Genomic DNA, 21,922 nt, shown 5'->3' on the forward strand with positions numbered 1-21,922 from the left:
AGAAGAAAAAAAAGAAAGGGAGGTAACTTGGTCAGTAATTTCTTGATCACATTGGAGGTCCGTGCGGGTGACGCGTTTCATGGCAACTGTCACACTAGCGTGGGTATGATGTCAGGGCGCACCAAAGGTGTCTGAGAACAATCCATGTGCATCACCTGGTTACAGGGTTCAGGATCCTCGCCGAGGATCCTTGAGACAGGGGGGGAAACTTGTTACGGGGTAACAACGAATCGAGAGGACTCTATCGAATTCGACGGATTAGGACAGAGGAAAGCGGGAGTTGAAGGCAGTGCTGCAGTAGGTAGGGACGGGTTTTCCCCTTTCGAGATTTTCCCACTGGGTTTGCTCAGAGCGGTTTTTCACCTGTCCGAGTATGTACATAGACGCTTGCAGTGAGACTAAGAGGAGGACACGGACTCTTGTACATAGTATATAGTACAATCAGCAAAGTTCCAACTTTGCTGATTCTTCAATATCATTCTTTGGCTACATTGATTGCAGAGGAGACACGATCCATCAGCACCAGAGCCCCTAGATTTCTACGAGACCTCCATCGAGTTCGACCCAACCTGCGACCTAGTTGTCGTGTTTCCAGTACCGTTACATGTTGCCATAGATCGTAAATTCTCAGATGGACGGTAAGTTGTCTGAGAGCGCTCATAAGTTGTTGAGCGGGGTGTAAACCGTATGTGTGAGTTAGCAGTACTTGTACGCTCACCTTTCTCTACTTGTCTTTCAAACCAGCGTGTATCGATACGGATTGCAGTGTCCTGAAGACCTTTGAAAGACTCAGGCTTCCCAACATGTGAAAACTCGTCTTTGATAGTATATTTAAGGCCACGGCAGAATTGAGCAGCTTTTCCTTTGTCATTCCATTTGACAAGAGTAGCAAAGTGCATGCAGTCTGCAAGGTAAGACGTAACTGAACCTCTTTGCTTGAGAGCATATAGTTGTCTCTCAGCAGTGGCAACCTCATCTGGATCACCAAACGTCTTCTTGAGTTCATCACAGAAGAGTTTTAAATCTGTCATGAAAGTTGGCTGGGGAGTAGCAACAACAAAAGTTTGGAACCAGAGGAAAGCATTATCACGTAAAAAGGATCCCGCATACAATACCTTTGCAGCTTCAGTCTGAAAACGAGTAGACTGAAGTGTGATAACCATCGTGACTTGAGTGATAGAGGTTGTAAGCTTGTTACATTGTCCACTGAAGTATTCGGGTGACACAACCTTTGGTTCTTGAGGACGAGTACCATTGGTTGTAGTAGTTGGTGCTACTGACGGATGGTGTTGGTCTGCAGGTGTCAGCTCACGTTCGGTTCTGACATTTTGTGTATTATTATTTTCTGGTACTTCTCCTTGAGGGAGGATTGTAAGAGCGGCTATTCTTTCACGTAAAGTATTGTTTTCTTGTTGAATGGTTTCTTGATGGGCCAGGACTTCTTCAAGTCTAGCTTCTAGTTCTGCACAGGTTGGTGCCATGGTAATGTCTAAATGATCTTCTAAACAAGTATGTGACCAATCACAAGTGTGAAGGATCAAAATATACTGTCACGGAGGACACGGACCCCGGTAGATAGTATATAGTACAATCAGCAAAGTACCAACTTTGCTGATCCTTCAATATCATTCTTTGGCTACATCAATTGCAGAGGAGACACGATTCATTAGCACCCGAGACACTGAACTTCTATGAGACTTCCATCGAGTTCGACCCAACCTGCAACCTAGTCATCGTGTTTCCAGTACCGTCACAGTAACGAGGAAAAGTGAGGTGTTTTGAGATAGTTTCTGTTGTTAAAGTAGAAACCCATTCCCCTGCCTTTATATACCTCTCAGAATTACACGTTTTCACACTGATTCCCACAATCTACAATGTGGCGTGTGGAGTCACATGACTTGCAGAATCCACAATGAGGTGTGTGGAGCCACATGATGTCACGAGACCAACTAACCAGCATTGGGACAATATAACAGTGCCCTTCAGAGACAGTGGTCTAAACCACTGTGCTAAAAGGTCTATTAACCGGCGGTTACTGCAAACCGCCGGTCGCTGGTTAAATACCCAACCCATAACTATCAAACTTTCAGTGGCTTTTGCCAAACACTGTCATTATCAATTTGGCACATGTCACGTCCTTCGTGACACATGACTAGCACGATTCCACAATGAGGGGTGTGGGGTCACATGACTTGTTTATGCATTGAAGTCTACGGAACGGGAAACCCTCTCTGCGCCATTCATAGTATGTGATGCTTAACAGAGTTTGAATGGACACCAAGCCGTGACAGGCAAGAGATTGAACTCTCGATCAACCCTGCAGAGTATTCTTAATGGTAAATACAGACCGAGGCAGTTTACCCGCTTAGCCAGGTGAAAATCTGGTCATAACAGAGGTAGAGGAAGAAGCGGAGGTAGGTAGAGGAGGTAGAGGAAGAAGCGGAGGTAGGTAGAGGAAGAAGCGGAGGTAGAGGGGGTAGAGGGTGAAGGTGATCAAGAGTAAGACAAGCAAACGGTTATCATCAGAGATGATGTCATTCTAGTCCATCATTGCTATTCTAGGGCTGGCTGCTATTCCAGTCTTTTTGCGCGGAAAAGTTGTTATTCTACTCATCGTCACGGGTTGTTCGGATGTGACAGCCTTTCAGATGTCCTCTGGTTGGATACCTATGAGGTTCGGGACCCTGAGTTGGCATGGGGCATAAACCCGGAGGTCATCCGAAAGGGTGGTATGGACGAGAAAGTCGTGATGACGAGTAGTCCTTACCTCGTATTACCCCTTTGGGTAATTCCCCAGTCCATCCATGGATGGGATGGGCGGATGGGCGATACCTGAGGAAAAGCGGAGTTGGACAGGTTGCGTGGGGAATAAAGGATATTGCCCCAAGACCTAGGTTTAGCCTGAGAAGATCACATACAAATCAACACAGAAGAGTTGTGATATCTACTTTCAGTTGCCCTCTCTTTCAAACGAATTTATAATCCGCTGAACTCTTAGATGGTGCACTGATAAACAAGATCATATGTCAGAAAAATTTACATCTCTTACTCAGAAGCTTGCAGACCTCTTGCACAGGTTAGAGCACCCTCCCAATATAGTCTCAGAGCCAGAGCTATCGGAAAGTCGTTTGCCATTTGCCAGACAAATCCGCACATATATGAATAATTTTGATGTCCCAATACCAACTTCAACTACACCCAAAGATGATCTCCATTCTGCTGTTGAAGATTTCACTGCAGAGTTTAGACCTCCAAAGACCCAAGGTAGAAGCCCATTTTGCAGTGCATTCAATGCCTGTTTCAATTCATGGCTCCAGGCATATACTGAACATTTGTTTGAGACCACAGGTACAAAAATGTTCATATCTTACGGCACAAACACCTCAAGTGAGCACAAACACCCTGACAAAGTGCTTTCAACCATAGCCGTGACTTGCATAGGACAACTCGTGGAGATATTCCAAACTGTAAACCAATTGAGATCAAATACACTGCTATCACCCGATGTAAGAACCGACCTCAGTCGGCTTGTTGTCAGGATAGATAATGTTCTCTTTGTATATGCGGAATCACCAGATATCCCTGAACACTCTTCCACTGCCGGGCTTGGGGAGGAAGAACAGCAACGCAGGTTGTGGTCAGATCAGAAGCACTTGAAGGAATTCACATCCAGGTGGTCTGCTGAGGGTGACCTTGAAGCGGCATTCATGCTATGCTGTAAGCTGATAATGGAGGGAGTTTTACCAAGCAACACTTCACATGAGACTGACAACCTCTCCTTTGCAGACATGGCAAACAGCACTTGGCACAGGTTGCAAGGTATTGTGGCGCCAACTGTTGAACAGCAGGTCGATAACGCTGATGGCTGCATTGATTACACGAGATCACACCCACCGCAAACTGTGTATCAAAAGCCCATTGAACGGTCTCTTGTTTCCAATTCAAGAGGGATTGGTTCCCCATAGTTGCCCACTATGTATCTGTCAGGATCACGGGTACCTATAGACGGGTTCCTCAAGAGTCGTACGCAGAAGTCGTACTTCACCTACCCGTTCCCGTACTCCACCTACCCGTTCCCGTCCCCGTCTCACTAATCCCGCTACGGCGTCCTCCGTTCTCCTGTCCTACCTAATCGTTACTTCTTTACCGTGCTATACTTTTCCTTCATCTCCGTGTCCCTCATCTATCTCCGTCTTCCTTCGCTCTTACACCCCATATTGCTTTCCACATTTACTCCATAGATTTCGATATCACTCCGCTCCCTTTTAGTATATAGAAACACCCCTTTTTCGTAGATGTCTTGTTGAATGTATTTTCTTGTCACTTAGCAAATCTTTTGCCACTTGATCTCATCGACTTATAGTCTCTTCGATCCACTACATCACTAGACTATAAACTACATCACTAGACTATAAACTACATCACTAGACTATAAACTACATCACTAGGTCTGTTCCCTACGAGGCCCTATAGCCATAGCTCATAGACGCAGACTATTTTCAACGTCTGGTCCTGACAGTATCTCTCTTGTAGAATGAGAGGCTAACCTGATAAGAGGCATATACGACGAGAGGATTATTCGATGAGAGGAATCATTTGATGAGAGGAATCATGCATTGAGAGTCGATGTTGCCTACTTCTGCAGAACCAGTTTCACATGGCTTACTACCCCACTCATTCCTCTACAACCTCCCGTCAATGCCTGACGCAACCTCTCTTCTTCCACTTGGGATACCCTTGGACAATCCCAACTTGTGGAGACATACGGTCCGTCTTCCGAGGGCCGGAAAGTGAGATTCATGCTTCGTGTCGTCTCTTCGTCCTCATTTGTTCCTGTAGGCATAGGGAAAGACACTGTGATCTCATCCTGACCGTGCCTGACCGTGATGGGTAGCGCACGCGCTGATCATGAGCATCATCACTCACCACTCATCACCCTTGACGCTGTATATGTGACCCGTGACTCAATATCACAGTATCATTCCCTTCTATGTTTGTGGTAGCACAGGAACCGACAGATCATGTGGTCACAGGTGAGGTGATGAACGTGGGAGAATGGCGAAGGATAAAGAAGAACGTACCAGGTCCAAGCAGCTCGTCCAAATCATCATCATCTATCTCTTCCATGAGACGATCTCCACTTTCCACCTCCATTCTGGTCTCACCGTCTGGCTCCTCGATGAGTGGAGAAGAGAGAGGTCGTCTATATCGGGGATCGAAGATTCCGCAAAATAACTGATTCAGCACCGCTTGTCTTCTCAAAAGACCTAGAAGGGATACTAAGTCGGACAATGAGGGTATGGGCAGTCGACCGAGTAAGAAAGCTTCAGGACCAGGAAACATGAGAGACCAGTGTTGTTCAATCTCGTTTCCTGGCTGGGTTTGTGATATCATTTCGTGGTCCAGCTCATCTTCTTTGAGTAGGTTCCGAGGTTGGGAATTAGGATGTGAAAATGTGGCCGAGTAAGGAAAAGACCAGGATGGATCGAGAGGGTACTGCCTGTTAGTTATACTTCTATCAAAGCATAGTCTTCATCATTTCTTTGATCCAATTTTGCCGTATGATAGATCAATAAACCTCAGTCTTTTTGAGAATATACATGAATGTGAAAAGGAGTGAGACCTGGAAGGGGATTGAAAAATACGGACGCACAAGTAACTTCTCTACTGTCACACCTCCCGTCCAACCTTGAGCAGACTCAGTCGATCGGACTCCATCATTTGTCCCTTCCTGGGCTTCCGAATGTGTAGGATGAAGCCAATTCCGACGGACAACGAAACCGGGCCATTGAGGATTCGGAGCTGATGGAGACGGGACAAATTCGAGGATCCAGTCACCTTTGAGCCACGTTTCACCTGGTAGTAGTGGAGGAGATTTGGGTTCGTATCTACCCAAAGGGCGTATACGGAATGTAGGGTTTGTAGGCTCGTCATCGTCAAGAAGTCTGAATGTTGGAAATAGAGTATGGCCCTTGTCAGGAGGATATACCACCCCACTGTGATGTCAGAAGGTCTTCACAATATGAAATCCGGGTCCTAGTCTTACCGTATGCAGGAGATCAAGTAAGATACGAAATAAGGAGGTGGCGAGAGGAATAGTTCGGTATTGAATGGAATTCACTCACCCTTTGACCCATTGGCTGACCTGTTTGGCGATGACCTCTAATTCCGGGAAATAATCCATTGCTGGGTGACCCTTCTCCAATGAGCCTTCTGTCCCCTCTTTGTTCCCCGGCTCAGCGTCATCTAAAGCTTTCAACTCTCCAAGAGCCTCCTCCATACCCTTCTTTAATTCTTCCAACTTCCTCTCCCTCTCTCCCTCTTGCAATATACTCGGAGCAGGAACATTCCATTGGTCCAAATATCGTATCATCCTCTCCTTTAATACCTGAGCTATCCAGTCCGACTTGATGGTATCCCCGCCCCTAGCTACATAAGTGGCGTTGAGCTTGCTCAGCCGTACTCTTCCTCTTCCCTCCAATTTCTCGCCTTCTATGACCGCTGTGAGTAGTTCTTCCTCATCATCATTGTCCGCGTTATCGTCTCCTGGTGAAGGGTCCGTCTCTAGATCGACATCAACTACGAAACGTTCGCCTGCGAGAGCGAGGGAGGTTTTCAAAAGACCGAATTGTGATTCTTCAATGTATCCTTGAATCCCCAGTCGTTCAGCTAGAGATGTGAGAAGTCGAATTGGCTCTTGTCTGACCAAAGGAGACGGAAGTATCTCTCGTGTGTCTTCCGACAATCCCATCAGGACAGACATGGGAAGAAGGGAAGATTGATGAGTGGCCCTGATCACTCAGCTGAACCTTCATGTGGGTGAATGGACGACCCACACTTCTTTCAACCCTCTGGCCAGACGTGTCCTGTCGGGGGAATCCTGCGCGGAGAGGACAGATCTTGCATCATATAGCGATTGTCTGATCTGAGTCAGAGCATCGATCTGGCTCTGTCTATCAGGAAGGGCGAGCGCTCGAGATTTGCCTTTGCGAGAAATGGGAGCGATGGGAGCGTAAGGATGTAGGTAAGGCGCTGACAAGGTTCGATGAGCGACTGTGTATGCTTCGAATACTGAAAATAAGGTAGATAGTACAGTCTGGGTGACTTGACTGGTCGTTGTTGGCCCTGGGTCGCTCATGATGATGAGGAGAAAAGACGAAAACAGGCGGTAGTTCAAATTGGTTGTTACTTCGACTTCACTTTTTGAACCTTCGGATCCGAACGAGCGATAAGATTTCGCAATAAAATGTAAACAAATTTCAACGTTGACATGTCGTCATGGACCATACACATCCTATAGCTGGCCCGTCCTCCACAACAAGATTAACATCGCAATTATCAGCATCAGAAACAAGCGAGGATGAGGATGCTTACGGACTAGGCTTAGACGATATTTTGCCAGTGAGCTCTTCTCCTGGTCGGTATAGTCGGGGTCAGGCTGATGATTGTAGGAACCGGAATCTCCCTTACCTCCACCCTTTTCCTTTTCCGTCTATCGCCCTCATCCGTCATTCCAGCTCACCACTCAAGACTCAAGAGATCAGCTCGTATTACGTCTAGTTGGAAGTCACCCTTTGTGGGGACATCATCTTTGGAACACCTCCCGTGTCTTGTCAGACTTCCTACTGCGCCATGACGAGATGGTCAAAGGAAAGAAGGTGTTGGAGTTAGGGGCAGGGGCAGGACTTCCGGCGATAATAAGCAGTCTCGCGGGAGCTGAGAAAACTGTCATCACAGATTATCCTGATGAGGCTCTGTTAGAAAATATCAGGTGGAATGTCGACTGCAATGTGCCTGCTGGCAGGAGACCGACAGTCGAGGTGAGTCTCACATTCTTTTTCTCAATTTCATCACATATGGTATGGTAACGGGTTTAGTTTTGTACTTAGATAAAGACTTTATCAATTGGGTCTGACGAGCAGGGTCACGTATGGGGTCGAAATGTGGAAGAACTCGTGCCTCAGGGTACATCCGGGGGGAAAGACAGAGGATATGACCTGCTTCTTCTCAGTGATCTGGTTTTCAATCATTCTCAAGTGAGTTTCTCCTCTTTTCTTTCCAGAGTATGTAGGAAATTTCCCAATTTCGTCTTCGCCGGTCCGTATGCTGTTGTCAGCTATTGAAATCGTCGCTGATTCACAGCATGCTGCTCTCGTCCAAAGTGTCAACGCCTTACTATCCTACAGATCCTGTCCACCCTTTACAACGCAAGATCCCTACCCGACTCCTTGCATTCTCGTATTTTTCACCCACCACCGACCTCATCTCGCCCAAGCCGACCTAGCCTTCTTCCCACTTCTAGCTCAGTCGAAGCCGGACGATGGAGGTAGCTGGGCATATGAGAAAGTAGTGGAAGAATGGGCTGGTGCCATGTTCGAAGATGATCCGGGTGATATACACGTACGCGGAACCGTGCATGGTTGGCGATGCTGGCGGGTTGGAGAGGGTGAAGGAGGGGAGAGACCATCCAGGCTAGAAGGGGCATAGTGACTTGCATATTCAAATATTCATACTGTCTGCATAGCATTGCATGATCTACAAGGTCAGCGTTACACGCAAACCCGCAAGGCCATCTGTAACACCTAAGCATGGGATCTTTCTACTTGGCACTCATAAACTACGGACGAGCATGTGATTCGACCTCAGGAATACTTGACATCTCTCATCTCCCAATCATCCATCCGCCTCCTTTCCTAACGTTCTTTCTCTCTTTGTATCTCGACTTTTACACCTCTTCTTGACTTTCATTTCTTTCCTCCTCAAGGTAGCGGTAGCATCAGATTTCAATCAAGAACCAAGGGCAATGCACTGAGCGTACAGTGCATGTGTACCGAACACGATGGCCCTTCTTGCCACCGTAGGCAACCACCTTTCCCACCTCCTTCATCAATTCGTTTTCGCCTTCCCTACACCTACCAATTCATCCACCGCCAATGCCCCGGTTCCACTCTTTGCTCCTAAAATTGACGTGGGAGGTATGACAGGTCTGGATGGTATGATGAATGAGCCCGGTGAACCAAGAGCCATAGCTGGCGGGATCGGACCTCTCACTTTTGCTGGTAGTGGGTATGGTGTCATGTTGGTGCTGATGGTAAGTGGATCTATCCGCTTTCCCCTTTCCTCTGATTGCAAACATATGTTTAGGTCGAGCTAACGTATAAAGGGTATCCTGCTCAACAGAATACATCATATTGTCAGAAGACCCAGACTACCGCCCCAACCACAGCCGCACCTCGTGGGGAATAGTCCGCTCGTAAGAGCCAGACAGAAAGGTGGGTCCATAACTTCTCACCAACATCCCCAATGTTCCCTATGACTGCTCTTGTAGACTCACCGGTGGATATACACGGTCTTCAAGAGGACACCCATAATTTGTTTGCTTGCGGGGCAATCACTCATTTCAGTCGTCAGTTTCATGACATCCCCATCTGCCCCCTTTTACCTCCGACTTCCAGGGATAATGGTCCTTTGTCGGGCTTGGGTGTTATTCACCATCCTCACTCTCCAAGTTGCCAATTTTTGGCCGGTCGATAGTCCCTTATTACGGAACAGCTCATACGGCCGATTCATCAATCGAGCGGGGAATTGGGTTGGGGATATGGAGATGCGGAAAGTGTCATGGGAGGTATTTCTCAGTGTGTGTCTGGGTATGATCTGCAGCGGTCTGGCCAATGGATTGGATAGGACGTAAGTTGTTCGACTTTTCATCGGACCAAAGCTTATCTTTAGACGACGACGAGATATGGGGGAAGGCTTCAACCTGGTGTGTTTCTCTTCCGTGCCAATTCTGAATGTCAAAGTGGAATACTGAAATGATAGATTGGATATGCCTTTTTACTTCATCTCTATTCGTCTCCTTTAACACACCATCGACCTCCTCCTGCGGCACATCACGGGAGACCCGACGTGCACGCTCTTTTCCAATTGTGGCTTAACTTGACCGAGGTGATTTTCTCAATGCCTGTCTTGGTTTCACGCTGACTTTTCAGCTGACATGGCTACAAACTATCGAGTTGTCTGAAAAGACGAGAAGAAATCAAATCATCCCCACAGGAGTGTGCGGGACGTTAGGACTGATTCATTTCGTCTGGGGATTGTCCAGTTCCCCACTGAAATTCCCAAGTTTCACATTCATGACACATCTGGTAAGCCTGACCTGATGACTGTTGGTATTTTGACTGTGAGCTGATCATCAGATGGCCTTAATTCTGGTTGTCATGATCACCGCCTCAGCCCTGGTCAAAGCCTTCACTTTTCTCTTCACCGTTGGATACATCCCTTCTCCCATTCTTGCCAATTTGTTACCTCACGAAGGTGTGATCCCTTCTGTCGAAGACGACTTTGGTGTTACCCTGCTGAAGATTGGCATAGCCTGTATCGAACAGACACAATATTCCGGTCTTCAAAATGAACTTGTGGCTATAGAAGAACCTAAGGGTCCTTGGTTAGAGATCTCCTCGGGGAGCAGCGTCGTTCGTTCCACTGGCCCAGCGTCTCCGAGAGGGGGTTTCAACACCGAAGTCACCAATATCGAAGTTTCCAGACTACGTGATCCCCAATCAGAGAGCGAATACTGGAAATATCTGCGACAATTTTGGCGAACCTTCTTGAATGCCGTGGTAAATTCAGGCCTGAAGATTCTGTCATCTCTACCGTTTGCTGAGAAGATCTCTTATTGGGCGAGAAGGATCTGGCAGAGAAGATGGTGGTATGGTCCTCGGTCTTGGAGAATATGGAGAAGAGCCGCATGGGCCGAACCTGCTCATTTCCGACGTCGGGCCATTCTACGGGCTATGGAAGATTATTCGAGAAGACAGCAAATGCGTTGGGTCGTACCTGTTTCAACTTCGCTGGTGGAGACATCTTCTTCCGCGGAGACATCAGAAGGTTTTTCCACGGCTGTTCAATTCAGGGAACCAACAATTGACCCCTCGATACATCTGAGATACTTGAGAGGAGAAACCGAATTGTCTGATGGTGATGACGAAGAGTTCGAAAATGATCCAGAGGAGGAAGAATGGACAGATGAAGATGAGGGTGAAAATGAATCCGCGAAACAAACACAAGATTTGGATCAACATCAAGATCAAAATCAAACCCCAGGTAACATCACTTCTCAAGTTACAGACGATCAATTGGAAGAAGATCAAACGTTGTATAGAGATCTCATTTCTCCTTCTTCTGAAGATCTTCAAGCCGTTTTACTCGCTCATCTCACATCACGTACATCTCATCCACTCACAAGAAGACAATACGCTTTACTCTCTTCGTCCTCTAATCAGATTTCATCTCACAATGAAACGTTACAGGACATAGCAGCGGATCGGAGGATGATGATGACTGGCAGAGAGAAAGATGAGTATGATGAAGCTAATAGAAGGGCTTGTGTGGTATGTACTGTTGAACCGAGAGATACGATCTTGTGGCCTTGTAGATGTTTGGCAGTTTGTAATGAGTGTCGAGAGAATTTAGCGGCGAGATTACCTGCAAAGGATCATTTGTGTCCGTGTTGCAGAAGAAAGTGAGTTTTTTTTTGTTCTTTTGTGTTCCAGTTTTCTTTATCCCTTCCAATTATCGGACCATCATTATGTGGGGAACGAGGAAGAAGATGATGAGATATATTGGGTTTGTGTAGTTAGAGTTGGAGCTAATTTTCAGGATCGAGGGATATAGTAGGATATACGTACCGTGAGAGATGTATCGATATCATTACTTTCCATTCCAGATTGTGGGCTCTTGGAAACGGAATATAGTCAGACGACATGTACTAATCATCACTCATTTCTCACTGAAGCAGAAATCAGATTTATGGCAAAAACACAAAATCAGTCTCATTGTCATGTGAATTTGATTCTCACTCAATATCCGGAATATCACGGCCTTGCAATCAATCACCTTGCAACATACCAAAACATGTACAAGCATGGCTAACCAACATCAGTCGTTCAATGACATGTATTGAATGGATCATCATCATTCTGTGGTAACATGTCTACAAATCCCATGCCGACTATACAACTTGCAATGATCAACACATTACCCCCTCTCAACCATCACCCAATCCCAAGCCTGTACAACCAAAACGATTCCACTATTCCAAATAATTAAATATCCCTTTCTTCATCCGGCATCCCCCATTCGGTCTCCCTGACTGAAACGGGATACCTCCCTCCTCTGATAGATCGAGCAGGTATTAAAACCCTCATCAAAGTTGTCGATGTTGCTCTCCAAGTAGAACGAGCGGATCTTCTACTGGCACTATCACTAGGTGCTAATGTAACTTGACCTGTACTAGTTCTCAAGTTCCTTCCTTCTGTTTCTGTTGACAGATACCCTGGTTCTCCTTGTAATCCTACATTGTCAAAATTGGAGGTTTCCAGTCGGTCATGATAAGTATCTTTCCCATCACGTGTCACTTGATTTCCATCCGCTTCGAAAAGTTTGGCAATTGGATTATTGAGGTGATCCTCTGAAGTAGACGAAAAAGTTGGGGGAGCGAGGTGTGTAATAGGACCAGATATGATAGATTGTCTTGACACTGTTTGTATCCCGTTTGAAGATGAGATAGGTTCGGAAGAAGTAGAGACAGAAGGAAAGATCATACTGCGCGGATAAGGGAATACTGAAGAAGCTAATGGTTCATCATATGCTAAATGTGTTGAAGTAGTTTCGATCGTTGATATTGGTGTTGATCTTTCATTATCCCTATTTCTTCCTTCCACGCTTGATCGAGAAGATAAATTCAGACCTAATAAATTGGCCAATGTGTTTGAAACCATTGAATCTCCTTCCTCTTGTCTTTCGGCGGAAATGAGGTTATTTGTATTGGTACTTGTTCGTTTGATATCTGACCGGAATTGATAATCGAGTAAAGCGGCAGATGGTCGTGGTGGTGACTTCAAGGTTCGTGTGGAGTTCAAATTTGATGAATTTATCAAATGAGCAGTTTCTGGAGTTGTAGGTAATTCTCCTGATCCTTGAGATTTCCGTTTGTTCTGAGGGGTGAATGATCCAAATGGTCTAAAAGATTTATCGGTGGAAGTGATAGTTTGTGTTGAAGAAAGATTAGAATGTCCTGAATGACTTTTTCTATTCTTCTTTCGAACAGGATTGATGTTGAACCAAGATGGATTCAAACCGAAACTTGACCCTGACTTTCTTTCATTTCTTTTTTCGTATTCCAAGTTTGAAGGTGGTACTAAATCCGTAGTGGACTCTGAATATCTTGTTGAACTTGATCTAGTCCTAGGAGATTTATGTCGTTTCCATAATAACATACCTGCCAAAACCAAAACTATCACAACACCTAAAATAGTACCTATAACAGCACTTTTACCAGCTGCAGTATGTAAAAACCCTTCTGATTGATCTTCCACATGAGCTGTTAAAGCTGCACTTGGAGGTAATGTTCCTTGAGGTAAATTAGGACTATCCGTTTGACCAGATATGATTGACATTGTTTCAGTTCCAGAAGGTAAAATATCGATTGTTGAAGATCCTGATACTTCACCAGCTATTATCGCAGATGCATAAGGAGTCATAGATGCTCCTAATGTTGAAGAAACGGAAGAAGGTTGAGAAGAAGAGGAGGAGGAAGAAGAAGAAGAAGAAGAAAGTGAAGAAGTGTTTACTATAGCGTAATCCATATCGAAAAAATGTAAAGTTGAATTTGTAGGTGTGTTTGTGATTGTTAATTTATGTTGAGTATCGGGGAGGTTTGTAGCTATGAATAATGTGACTTGTGTCAAGAGTGAAGATCTATAAGCTGAAAGAATGGTAGGAGGACCATCATCTATTGAAACTTTATAATTACCGTGATCGTAATTGAGAGCGGAACGTATTTCGACGGAATGACCATAGAAACTGAGATCAGCTCGAATTTTTCATATCTCATGAATATCTGATAGTCGCTGGATTTCGTATGAACGATTCGTTATGTTTTTGTGACATGAAATGAATTATAAAATTGGAGAAGAATCGTTTGTATCTAATCGTCACGACAGATAACCAGTAGAGGAAGAAAAGACACAGAGTTTGAAGTAAAAGGTGCAGGTGAAGTAAAAGAAGGGATGGGAATACTCACTTGAAATCCATAGAAGCTTCAACAGCCGTCACATGAGTCGTGTTGAGATAATAAGGATAAGGATATTCTGACCAAGCTTGCCATACATTATACCAAGTCATGAATGAACTAGCATCGTCAAAAATGGTCGTATGTACATTTCCAGGGCTAAACATGAGCTCACACCCCTGATTCCATTGTAGATCATATATCCTGGAAAAATCAAGACGACAACGTTGACAAGTCACATACTGTGACTTGGCACTGTAGTGTGGTGACTTGTGAAGTCGTGATGATGTAGTTGACCAATGAGGAGAAGACTTACGAAGGGGCTGTAAATACAATATAATCAATATCCAACCACCAAGTGGTACTACCTCCTGGTAAATTACTTTCACTATTTGTCAAATCCGAAAGACAGGTTAAAGTCTACGCATCAGACATTTCTATGCTGACTGGTATTTGAGATCCACCAACAATAGTATGGGTTTCATCGGTTGAGAGACCCGTGGTGGAGAATAACAAAGCTTGAAAAGTAGAACTAGATTGATAACCTTGATAGTTGGTAGGACTTCCTTGATCTATTTGAACTGAAACGTCAGCCCAGCACACTTACTTTATACTCTTCACAACGTGACTCTGATTAGCATGGCTTAGAAGACTCAGGGAAGGAAGAAAGGTAACCCGAAAGAAGAACCGAAGGAATTAAAGTACATACCTGAATATAAACCATGATTTGGGGTCTTCGCTCCGTAGATGTATACAGCAGAACCGTTGAAAGAAAAACTAGCATGCGCATTCTATCTTTCAGCAATTTTCTTCTTCAGATCTTTCCACACTTGATAATTCTTCTCATCCTACAGGTGGGAATACCTCTTGGGAGGTAATGATTGACTTCTCGGAGAGAAGGCTTGGTTTGAGGTTTTGTGTAGCAAGACTCACGTTGACGAATGCATTATGGAAGGTCTGTTGATAGTAATGAGGCGTTGACGGATCCGGATAGGCGCTATCTGTCAAGTGTCAGCTGGCTGGGGACTCGTCTTGGACTCCACCAACGATGTTTGATGGAGATTGGACACTATGGAAAGAGAAGAGACACACGGTTTGAATGGTCGTTATACCACCCTGGGCTATAAGTGATCAGAGGAGAAGCATCATCAACCTTTTTGTTAGCTGCGGATCCCATTTTTTTTCGGGCTTTGTATCTCTGGTAATGATGTTCAGATCATCTATGGATCGCGATCCGTTGTGGGATGCATCCCTTGAGAATGGGACGAGTTCTGGAAATCGGTCAACTTACAGTGATGTTCATCTTGCTCCCTCCCTCAGACGGAATATCCAATTCCTCTGTTGTTTGTTGAGTGAGTGATCGAAGAGAGGTAAGTAGTCAAAGAATGGGATCAAGTAAAGGGCGATGCGAAGAAATCGTGGTCTAAACAACCCCACAAAGGGAATGACACGCTCCCGTCAGCTGATAGGGACCTCGAGAGTCCGATTGGTCCGGGAGAATAAAGGAGCTTGTCCATTTCCCCATGTTCTACGATGACACCAAGCACGCTGGAGAAACCTTCCTCCTTCTTCTGCGTCAGTGCACAGGTCCTTCCAGGAGGTCAATCCAAAGGATTCGAGTGTCAGAATGTGTCAAAGGGTGGTCGGTGATTTGCAGGTCTATACATCTCCGACATCAGTACGAAAAGATTGTGGTAACCGCGGATCAACGGATTCGTCCAGAATCTCGTAACTTAGGCGAGGGGGTTCCGGCTCAATTCTAGGAATAACTCGTTCCCGACAGTGTTTGTTGACATGGTTAGAGGGCGGATGGTGGTTGATGACGGAGTGGTTGATATGTGGGATTTATACTGCATTGACACTGGATATCCGAGGATCGTTCCAATCCAGAAACTCGCCGCTTAGGTCCATAGGTCCTGAGAGTACAAGTTGAGCGATAGCCGCCCCAGGTCTGCAAGTGAGATGGGGCCTTTTCGTACTGTACATAAAGCACGTGTATTTCCTATTGATCCTTAGAGATGCTTCTCTGCTATGACCCTAAAGGTCTCTGTCTTGAAGATCTCACAGCAGGTAAAAGATAAGCACGAAAGCAACTCACATATCTGGATGCAGAAGCTCGCCATTTTCGTAAGCATCCTGAAACTTTTTCACATCCGCCGGGTCCATGACTTTCGGTCCTTCATTCCTCAAAATGCCCTGCATCTTTTTCGATCAGTTCTTCGCAGCTCTTCGGAAGGAGTCTCATAAGAGGTTACACTCACAGCAGTCTGTCCGTCAGTGCCGCGCTCAACATTGATGCAGAATCATAGACAAATGATAAGCTGTGGAAAGGTCAATAGGGCTTTTCACAGAACTCACATCAACCATACCCGGTCTTACTGACCATACTCCTACTCCATTGACTTTCTCTTCGCTCCCCAAAGTCCTACAGAGACTATTCATACCCGCCTTGACCATCGAATACAAACCCCAAGTCTGATTACCCTTCACGGCAGCTCCAGAAGATACCATTACGATCTTTCCTTTTGATATCCGAAGATAAGGCAATGCAGGTTGTATGAGATACAATATGGAGAGGAGGTTCGTCTGAACATATTCGGGCATAATGGATTGAGGTAGATCCGCCAGTTTACCTGAATCTGTCAGGTCGTCATTGACTAAGATAGAAAGAGAAACTCACATAGAGGTTCTACGGCCCCACCATTCAAAATCACACCGTCAATTCTACCCCATTTGTCAATAGCGGTTTGTACGAGTGCTACGTCATCTTGCGACTTTCCGATATCTCCTTGAAGAACGCAGATCTTGTCGCCATACCGATCTTCGAGGTCTTGCAGAGCAGTGGGCTTGGATCGACTGAGAGTTGCCAAACGACAATTATGTTTTTCGAGCAAGATCTGAGCGATGGCGAGTCCCAAACCTCTAGATGCACCAGTGAGGAGGATGACGGGACTGTCTGTAGTGGTCATATCTGAGAGGTTGAGGGAAAGGCTCCGATAGCAGAATCTGTGGATATTTGTGGGGTGTGTGTGTGTGTGCCACATGTGATGGTGATGGGCAATCCCGATAATCCGGTCAAGGTTGTTGATGGCGAGAAGCCTGCACGAACAAGCAATGCATGATGCCAGTGGATAGATTCAAAGGTGAGACGATGATATGATGTACGATGAGCTGCACACCATCATTGGGGGCGAGAACCCTTTAGGGACAACTGGCACAAGGGCGAGGATGGTGATTCTTGCGTCATCATCGTTCTTGGCTGAGGGCGGCGGGGCAGCGGGGCCGAGCAGGGAATATCAGTGGATACGTCACGAGCGAGAAATTGCGTGAGCAGTGAACGACATGAGGACGTGATGGATTGTGATGTAGAGAGTAGATTTCAAGAAGTGAACGCCGCCCTGGGAAGAAGGCCAAATGCGCCGAAGGAGAGAGGGATAGACGAGGTGAAGGACATCCCTCACCCAGCTTGTTGAGCCGTGATAGTGACAAGAGTAACGTGTCCATAGATCCATGAGTCAGATGTGTGTCAGAGTATGCAGCATTCTTGTGTAGTTTGTGTGTAGAAGAAGGGAAGAAAGAAGAAGAAGGATGGAAAAGAAGATGACCTCCATTCCACGCTCATCATCCATCATCAAACTTCTTTCAATTTGCTTCTCTCTCTTTCTCTCTCTCTCTCTCTTTCCATCTTTTTCTCTTCTCCCCGTACTGCCCCCCCCTTTCGACTTGTGCATTCTTTCATTCTTTCAATTCAAGTCGATTCAAACTGCGTGGGAACGATTAGAGTTTTCATCAATTCAGACACCGTCTTCTACTTCTGGAAAAGGATCGAGTCCCCGACGGTACATACTCAGCAAACTAGTGGAGCAGTTGTGTCTTCCTCACAAACTCTATCCTGGTCAATCTTTTCTCATCTCACACTACTCTCCCTTTTCCTAACATCCTTCGATTCCAGAACATCTCTCCTTCATCAAACGTTCTTAAGCCCTGTCATCCTCTAGCATCGACCTCCCACTTTTCCGTCTCGGCCTTCCTCCCATCCACGACTGAATTGTCATGTCCAGACTACCAGGTCCGCCACCGACTCATGGTGGTCACTATGCTCCTTCTCAACAGCCTCCGCCCTTGTACTATCCTCCTAATCATTCGACCCCTCCTCAACATCATCATCATCAACAGCATCATGCACAGACCCCGCATGTTGGTCATTCAGGTCAATTTGATCCTTCCTACAACCCTTACCCCCGACAGAATGTCTATCCAACACCTCCTACCCCGGTAGATGTCTATGCCAGTCATTCTAGAGCAGAGTATCCTTCCTACACTCACCAACAATCGCAATACCAACTTCAAGGCTTGCGTAACGGTGCGCACTCTTTACCGCCACCGGTTGCCCAGGCAGGGCCTTCTTCTCACCATGCTCCGGGTTGGTCGTCAGTTCTTCCCACACCAAAGCCCATGGCGCCTCCCCAGCGGACGGAACGAAGGGTATCTGGTGTCAAGCTGGAGGATCTCGTGAGTTCGGATCGTGTCAGGCCAGGTAGTAGCAAAGGGTCCCTTCCGGCCGGGGGTCTCACTTCCCTTCCACTCGTCACATCACAGGGTTCTGAGAAGCTTACGGGAATGGGAGGAGGTGGGAGTAGTACTGGCGGTGTAGGTGGTGTGGGTAGCGGTGCTGGTGGAGGAGGAGGAGGGGGAGGAGGAGGAGACAAACAAGGTCCAAGCGAATTCATCAAAAAACTCTTCAAAATGCTAGAAGAAGAAAGTGCTTTGTACGGAAACGGATTACCTCCAGGTCAACCCAGGGGTGAGGGTGCTCCAAGGGGCTCGGTTGGTTGGGCAAAAGGTGGAACAACGTTTGTCGTTTGGGACATTAACGATTTTACCACAAAGGTATTGTGAGTTGGCTCTTCGTCGAGTGCTGTTCCGAGCTCATGCCAAAAAGGCCTCAGACTTTTCGACATTCAAATTTCTCCAGTTTCGTCCGGCAGTTGAACAAATATGGATTCTCGAAGGTCGGTCCAGTCCCCTTCCGACTATAATCCGCATCTGGAGGATCAAAGCTGACTGTTCAGGTGAAACACATCGACGAAGAAACTGGACAACACAAAGACACTGTAAGCGCCGACAATTCTTTGTATGAGTGATTAAGCTCAACTTCAGATCTGGGAGTTTCAACATCCAAACTTCCGTGCGGGTCATACGTCCGACTTGGACGGTATAAGAGTATGTTCATTATCGCTAAGTTGAAGTCACATTGGCTGATGTGTGAAGCGCAAAGCTGTTCTGCCAAAGAAAAGCACTGAAGTAGAGGGCGATGCTGCTCAAGTCAAGAGTCTTGCCGTGGGTGACATGGCTCGAATGGTGGAGATGGAACGCAGGATCATCGGCCTGGAAGATGGTCTATCCAAGGCTGTGGATGAACTACGAGAGGCCAATACACGGGAGACAGGTTTGTTAAGCTTAATAAGGGAGATGATTAGTCAGCTGGAAGCTGTTGAACGAGGTCCGTAACCACAATTTTAATCTCGGCTCATTCAATCTGATATATAGAATCGACTAGCTCTCCTTCAAGCCAGACTGGTGTATCACCGAGAATAACTCACTTGTACACCCTTTTCGACCGTTTAATGCACAACCACCCCGCCCCGCCATACATCATAGATTCGGTACCAATGGGTCGGTCCGCTTCATCCGGCATGTATTCCCGTCAGGGCCCTTTTCGAGATATGAGTCACAATACTTCCGGACCAGCGTACGCTCCCGCTGCTCAGGTTTCACCAAAGACAGACGGAGACGGGACTGTCAGTGAATATGGAGACAACAACTCGCCACAAGGGTCCAAAGCCTCATCTGTGAGACCAGATACGGGTATCGCGCCACATTACTCGAATGGACACATGCCGACCCACGTACAAGGTCAAATGACTGCTCAAAGTCAGAATCAAGAGCAAAAAATTGATCTTGGTATGCAAAACCTTGTACGACAAGAGCAAGACGACGTCATTGAATTACCTCCGCAATCGCAACAGCAAACATTATACAATGGTGATCCCTTATCGATGACACCCGTCTTTGCCGATACTCCTGCTTGGTTAACAGAAGGGCAAAACGCTAGTACACCTATATATCATCGCAAGTCGAGTGACGAGGTGACGATGCGATTAGTCGTCGAGGCTTTGATCGGCCACTCAGCACCATCTGGCTCAGGCGGGCCTTCTTTACCAGGCGCGCAGATTCCAATGGATCAACCTACGATTCCTCTCGAAGAAATGCCACGTAGAGAACCTATTGACTCAAGGGATATTAATCAACAAGCTGTCGTTCAACAAGGTCCTCCTGTCATTCAACCTGCTCCATATGAGGCTGCGGCCCCACCCTCTAATAATGCCGAAAGTTCACCCAGTAGTAGTAGTGGGAACGGTGTACGGTTGAGAAAGACTACGGCCAAGCCACATTGGACGCAAACGCCAAGAATATTGGTAGTAGAAGATGATGTGGTTTATCGACAACTTTCCAGCAAGTTTTTGGAGAAATTCGGGTGTGAGACGGAAACTGTCGATGATGCTCAAGGTGCCATTGAACGGATGAACAAGACGAAATATGACTTGGTTTTGATGGATATCTTCTTTGGACCTAGTATGGATGGGTGAGGTATTCTCCTTGTCATTGAACACTTCCTGGACCCATAATTGTCATATCACAAATTGTTCATGTTGATACGCGTCGTTAGCACGACCATGAGTCCTGTCCTTGTGCACAACAGCTGACTTGACAGACGGAAAGCCACAAGTTTGATCCGACAATTTGACATTTACACACCTATCATCTCCATGACTTCCAACGTCAAGAAGCGTGAGTTGACATATCCTCTTTCTCTGATTATATCACTTAGAGTAAATGAGCAACTTGGCTGATGTCCAAACAGAGGATGTCAGTTCGTATTTCCAAAGTGGGATGAACGACGTTCTCGCCAAGCCTTTCACCAAACATGGCCTATTTGGTATTCTCGATAAACATTTAATACATCTTAAAGCTATTCAACTGTCTGGCGAAGTCCCAAGATCTCTCGGTGTACCACCGTTAAGTGATCAGGGAGTGGTGGATGCTTTAGTAGCTTCTGCTCAATGGAATGCCGAAGAATTAGAGAGGAATCCATTGGCGGGAATGGGAGTAAGTGATGATACTTATCAACTTGTTGTTCAGGTAAGTGAACTTTTACCCGAAATTCCTTTGCTCCTACCTTTCGTTCCATTACCTCACGTCGTATCGTCATCCTGTATTCCCTCTGTTCGTTTTCTGTATTTGCTTCATTCGCTATCTTCTCTTGCTCTATTACTCCCTTCATTCGCTCTATTTGCTATCTTCATTAGATACATTTATTGTGTTCTTTTGATCCCTTTGTCATTATAATAAAACTCAACCTTGTCCGAGTATGTCATCCGACGGGTCGGAACCCGTCTGATTTCCAATCGGGAAAAAGAATGAAATGCAAGTACATTGATTTGGTTGGGCTAATCCACAGCAATTCATATCAACCGGTACCCTACCCGACTTCAACGCCCTCGCTAATGCAGGAATGTTAAACGGTCCCGGTACATATTCAACTCCGGATCCTACAATACCCATTCCAGGTCAAGGAATAGGGACCACCATCGTTTTTGGTGATTCGTCTGGATTCAATCGGAAACGTTCAATTGAGACCGTTGAAGATTGGCAATCACCCGAATTTGATAATCTCGTAGATCCAGACACAAGGACGAAAGATATATCTCATGGAAAAAGATCGAAAATCTTATAGAATTCTTTCTTCATCATCCTGTTCGAAATCATCTTGGCAAATCATGTTCATCT

At 46.0% G+C, this 21,922-nt stretch overlaps 7 protein-coding genes across 7 annotated transcripts; 3 read left to right on the forward strand and 4 right to left on the reverse strand.

Moving 5' to 3' along the window:
* Positions 1-531: 531 nt before the first annotated feature.
* On the reverse strand, positions 532-1,481 carry TREMEDRAFT_63418 (uncharacterized protein; the record flags this gene model as incomplete). Its single annotated transcript, XM_007005711.1, has 4 exons — positions 532-569; positions 719-817; positions 1,282-1,294; positions 1,326-1,481. 4 exons carry the CDS (start codon positions 1,479-1,481, stop codon positions 532-534), a joined length of 306 nt encoding a protein of 101 aa, XP_007005773.1.
* Positions 1,482-3,049: 1,568 nt separating this feature from the next.
* On the reverse strand, positions 3,050-7,138 carry TREMEDRAFT_63419 (uncharacterized protein; the record flags this gene model as incomplete). The annotated part of the gene is made up of 10 exons (XM_007005712.1): positions 3,050-3,324; positions 3,771-3,858; positions 3,895-3,972; positions 4,050-4,124; positions 4,667-4,902; positions 4,927-4,944; positions 5,082-5,496; positions 5,654-5,996; positions 6,126-6,791; positions 6,837-7,138. The coding sequence occupies 10 exons, from the start codon at positions 7,136-7,138 to the stop codon at positions 3,050-3,052; spliced, it is 2,496 nt and encodes an 831-aa protein (XP_007005774.1).
* Positions 7,139-7,278: 140 nt separating this feature from the next.
* Positions 7,279-8,487, forward strand: TREMEDRAFT_63420 (uncharacterized protein; the record flags this gene model as incomplete). Its single annotated transcript, XM_007005713.1, has 4 exons — positions 7,279-7,401; positions 7,452-7,820; positions 7,923-8,036; positions 8,143-8,487. 4 exons carry the CDS (start codon positions 7,279-7,281, stop codon positions 8,485-8,487), a joined length of 951 nt encoding a protein of 316 aa, XP_007005775.1.
* Positions 8,488-8,839: 352 nt separating this feature from the next.
* Positions 8,840-11,692, forward strand: TREMEDRAFT_32301 (uncharacterized protein; the record flags this gene model as incomplete). Its single annotated transcript, XM_007005584.1, has 9 exons — positions 8,840-8,975; positions 9,024-9,091; positions 9,164-9,272; positions 9,405-9,687; positions 9,730-9,763; positions 9,820-9,945; positions 9,990-10,145; positions 10,197-11,521; positions 11,659-11,692. The coding sequence occupies 9 exons, from the start codon at positions 8,840-8,842 to the stop codon at positions 11,690-11,692; spliced, it is 2,271 nt and encodes a 756-aa protein (XP_007005646.1).
* A 412-nt stretch (positions 11,693-12,104) lies between these two features.
* Positions 12,105-15,374, reverse strand: TREMEDRAFT_63422 (uncharacterized protein; the record flags this gene model as incomplete). Its single annotated transcript, XM_007005714.1, has 8 exons — positions 12,105-13,863; positions 14,084-14,230; positions 14,388-14,491; positions 14,519-14,652; positions 14,781-14,862; positions 15,005-15,072; positions 15,164-15,224; positions 15,363-15,374. 8 exons carry the CDS (start codon positions 15,372-15,374, stop codon positions 12,105-12,107), a joined length of 2,367 nt encoding a protein of 788 aa, XP_007005776.1.
* A 533-nt stretch (positions 15,375-15,907) lies between these two features.
* Positions 15,908-17,152, reverse strand: TREMEDRAFT_57259 (uncharacterized protein). The gene is made up of 5 exons (XM_007005669.1): positions 16,752-17,152; positions 16,430-16,704; positions 16,333-16,338; positions 16,170-16,273; positions 15,908-16,022 (listed from the first exon to the last, which is right to left on the reverse strand). Exons 1-5 carry the CDS (start codon positions 17,038-17,040, stop codon positions 15,917-15,919), a joined length of 780 nt encoding a protein of 259 aa, XP_007005731.1. The 5' UTR covers positions 17,041-17,152; the 3' UTR covers positions 15,908-15,916.
* Positions 17,153-18,124: 972 nt separating this feature from the next.
* Positions 18,125-21,869, forward strand: TREMEDRAFT_63424 (uncharacterized protein; the record flags this gene model as incomplete). The annotated part of the gene is made up of 9 exons (XM_007005715.1): positions 18,125-18,966; positions 19,047-19,083; positions 19,144-19,185; positions 19,232-19,294; positions 19,343-19,574; positions 19,622-20,717; positions 20,847-20,923; positions 20,997-21,274; positions 21,594-21,869. The coding sequence occupies 9 exons, from the start codon at positions 18,125-18,127 to the stop codon at positions 21,867-21,869; spliced, it is 2,943 nt and encodes a 980-aa protein (XP_007005777.1).
* Positions 21,870-21,922: the final 53 nt, after the last annotated feature.

The sequence above is a fragment of the Tremella mesenterica genome (assembly GCF_000271645.1).
Source record: "Tremella mesenterica DSM 1558 unplaced genomic scaffold TREMEscaffold_8, whole genome shotgun sequence".
Lineage (NCBI taxonomy): Eukaryota > Fungi > Basidiomycota > Tremellomycetes > Tremellales > Tremellaceae > Tremella > Tremella mesenterica.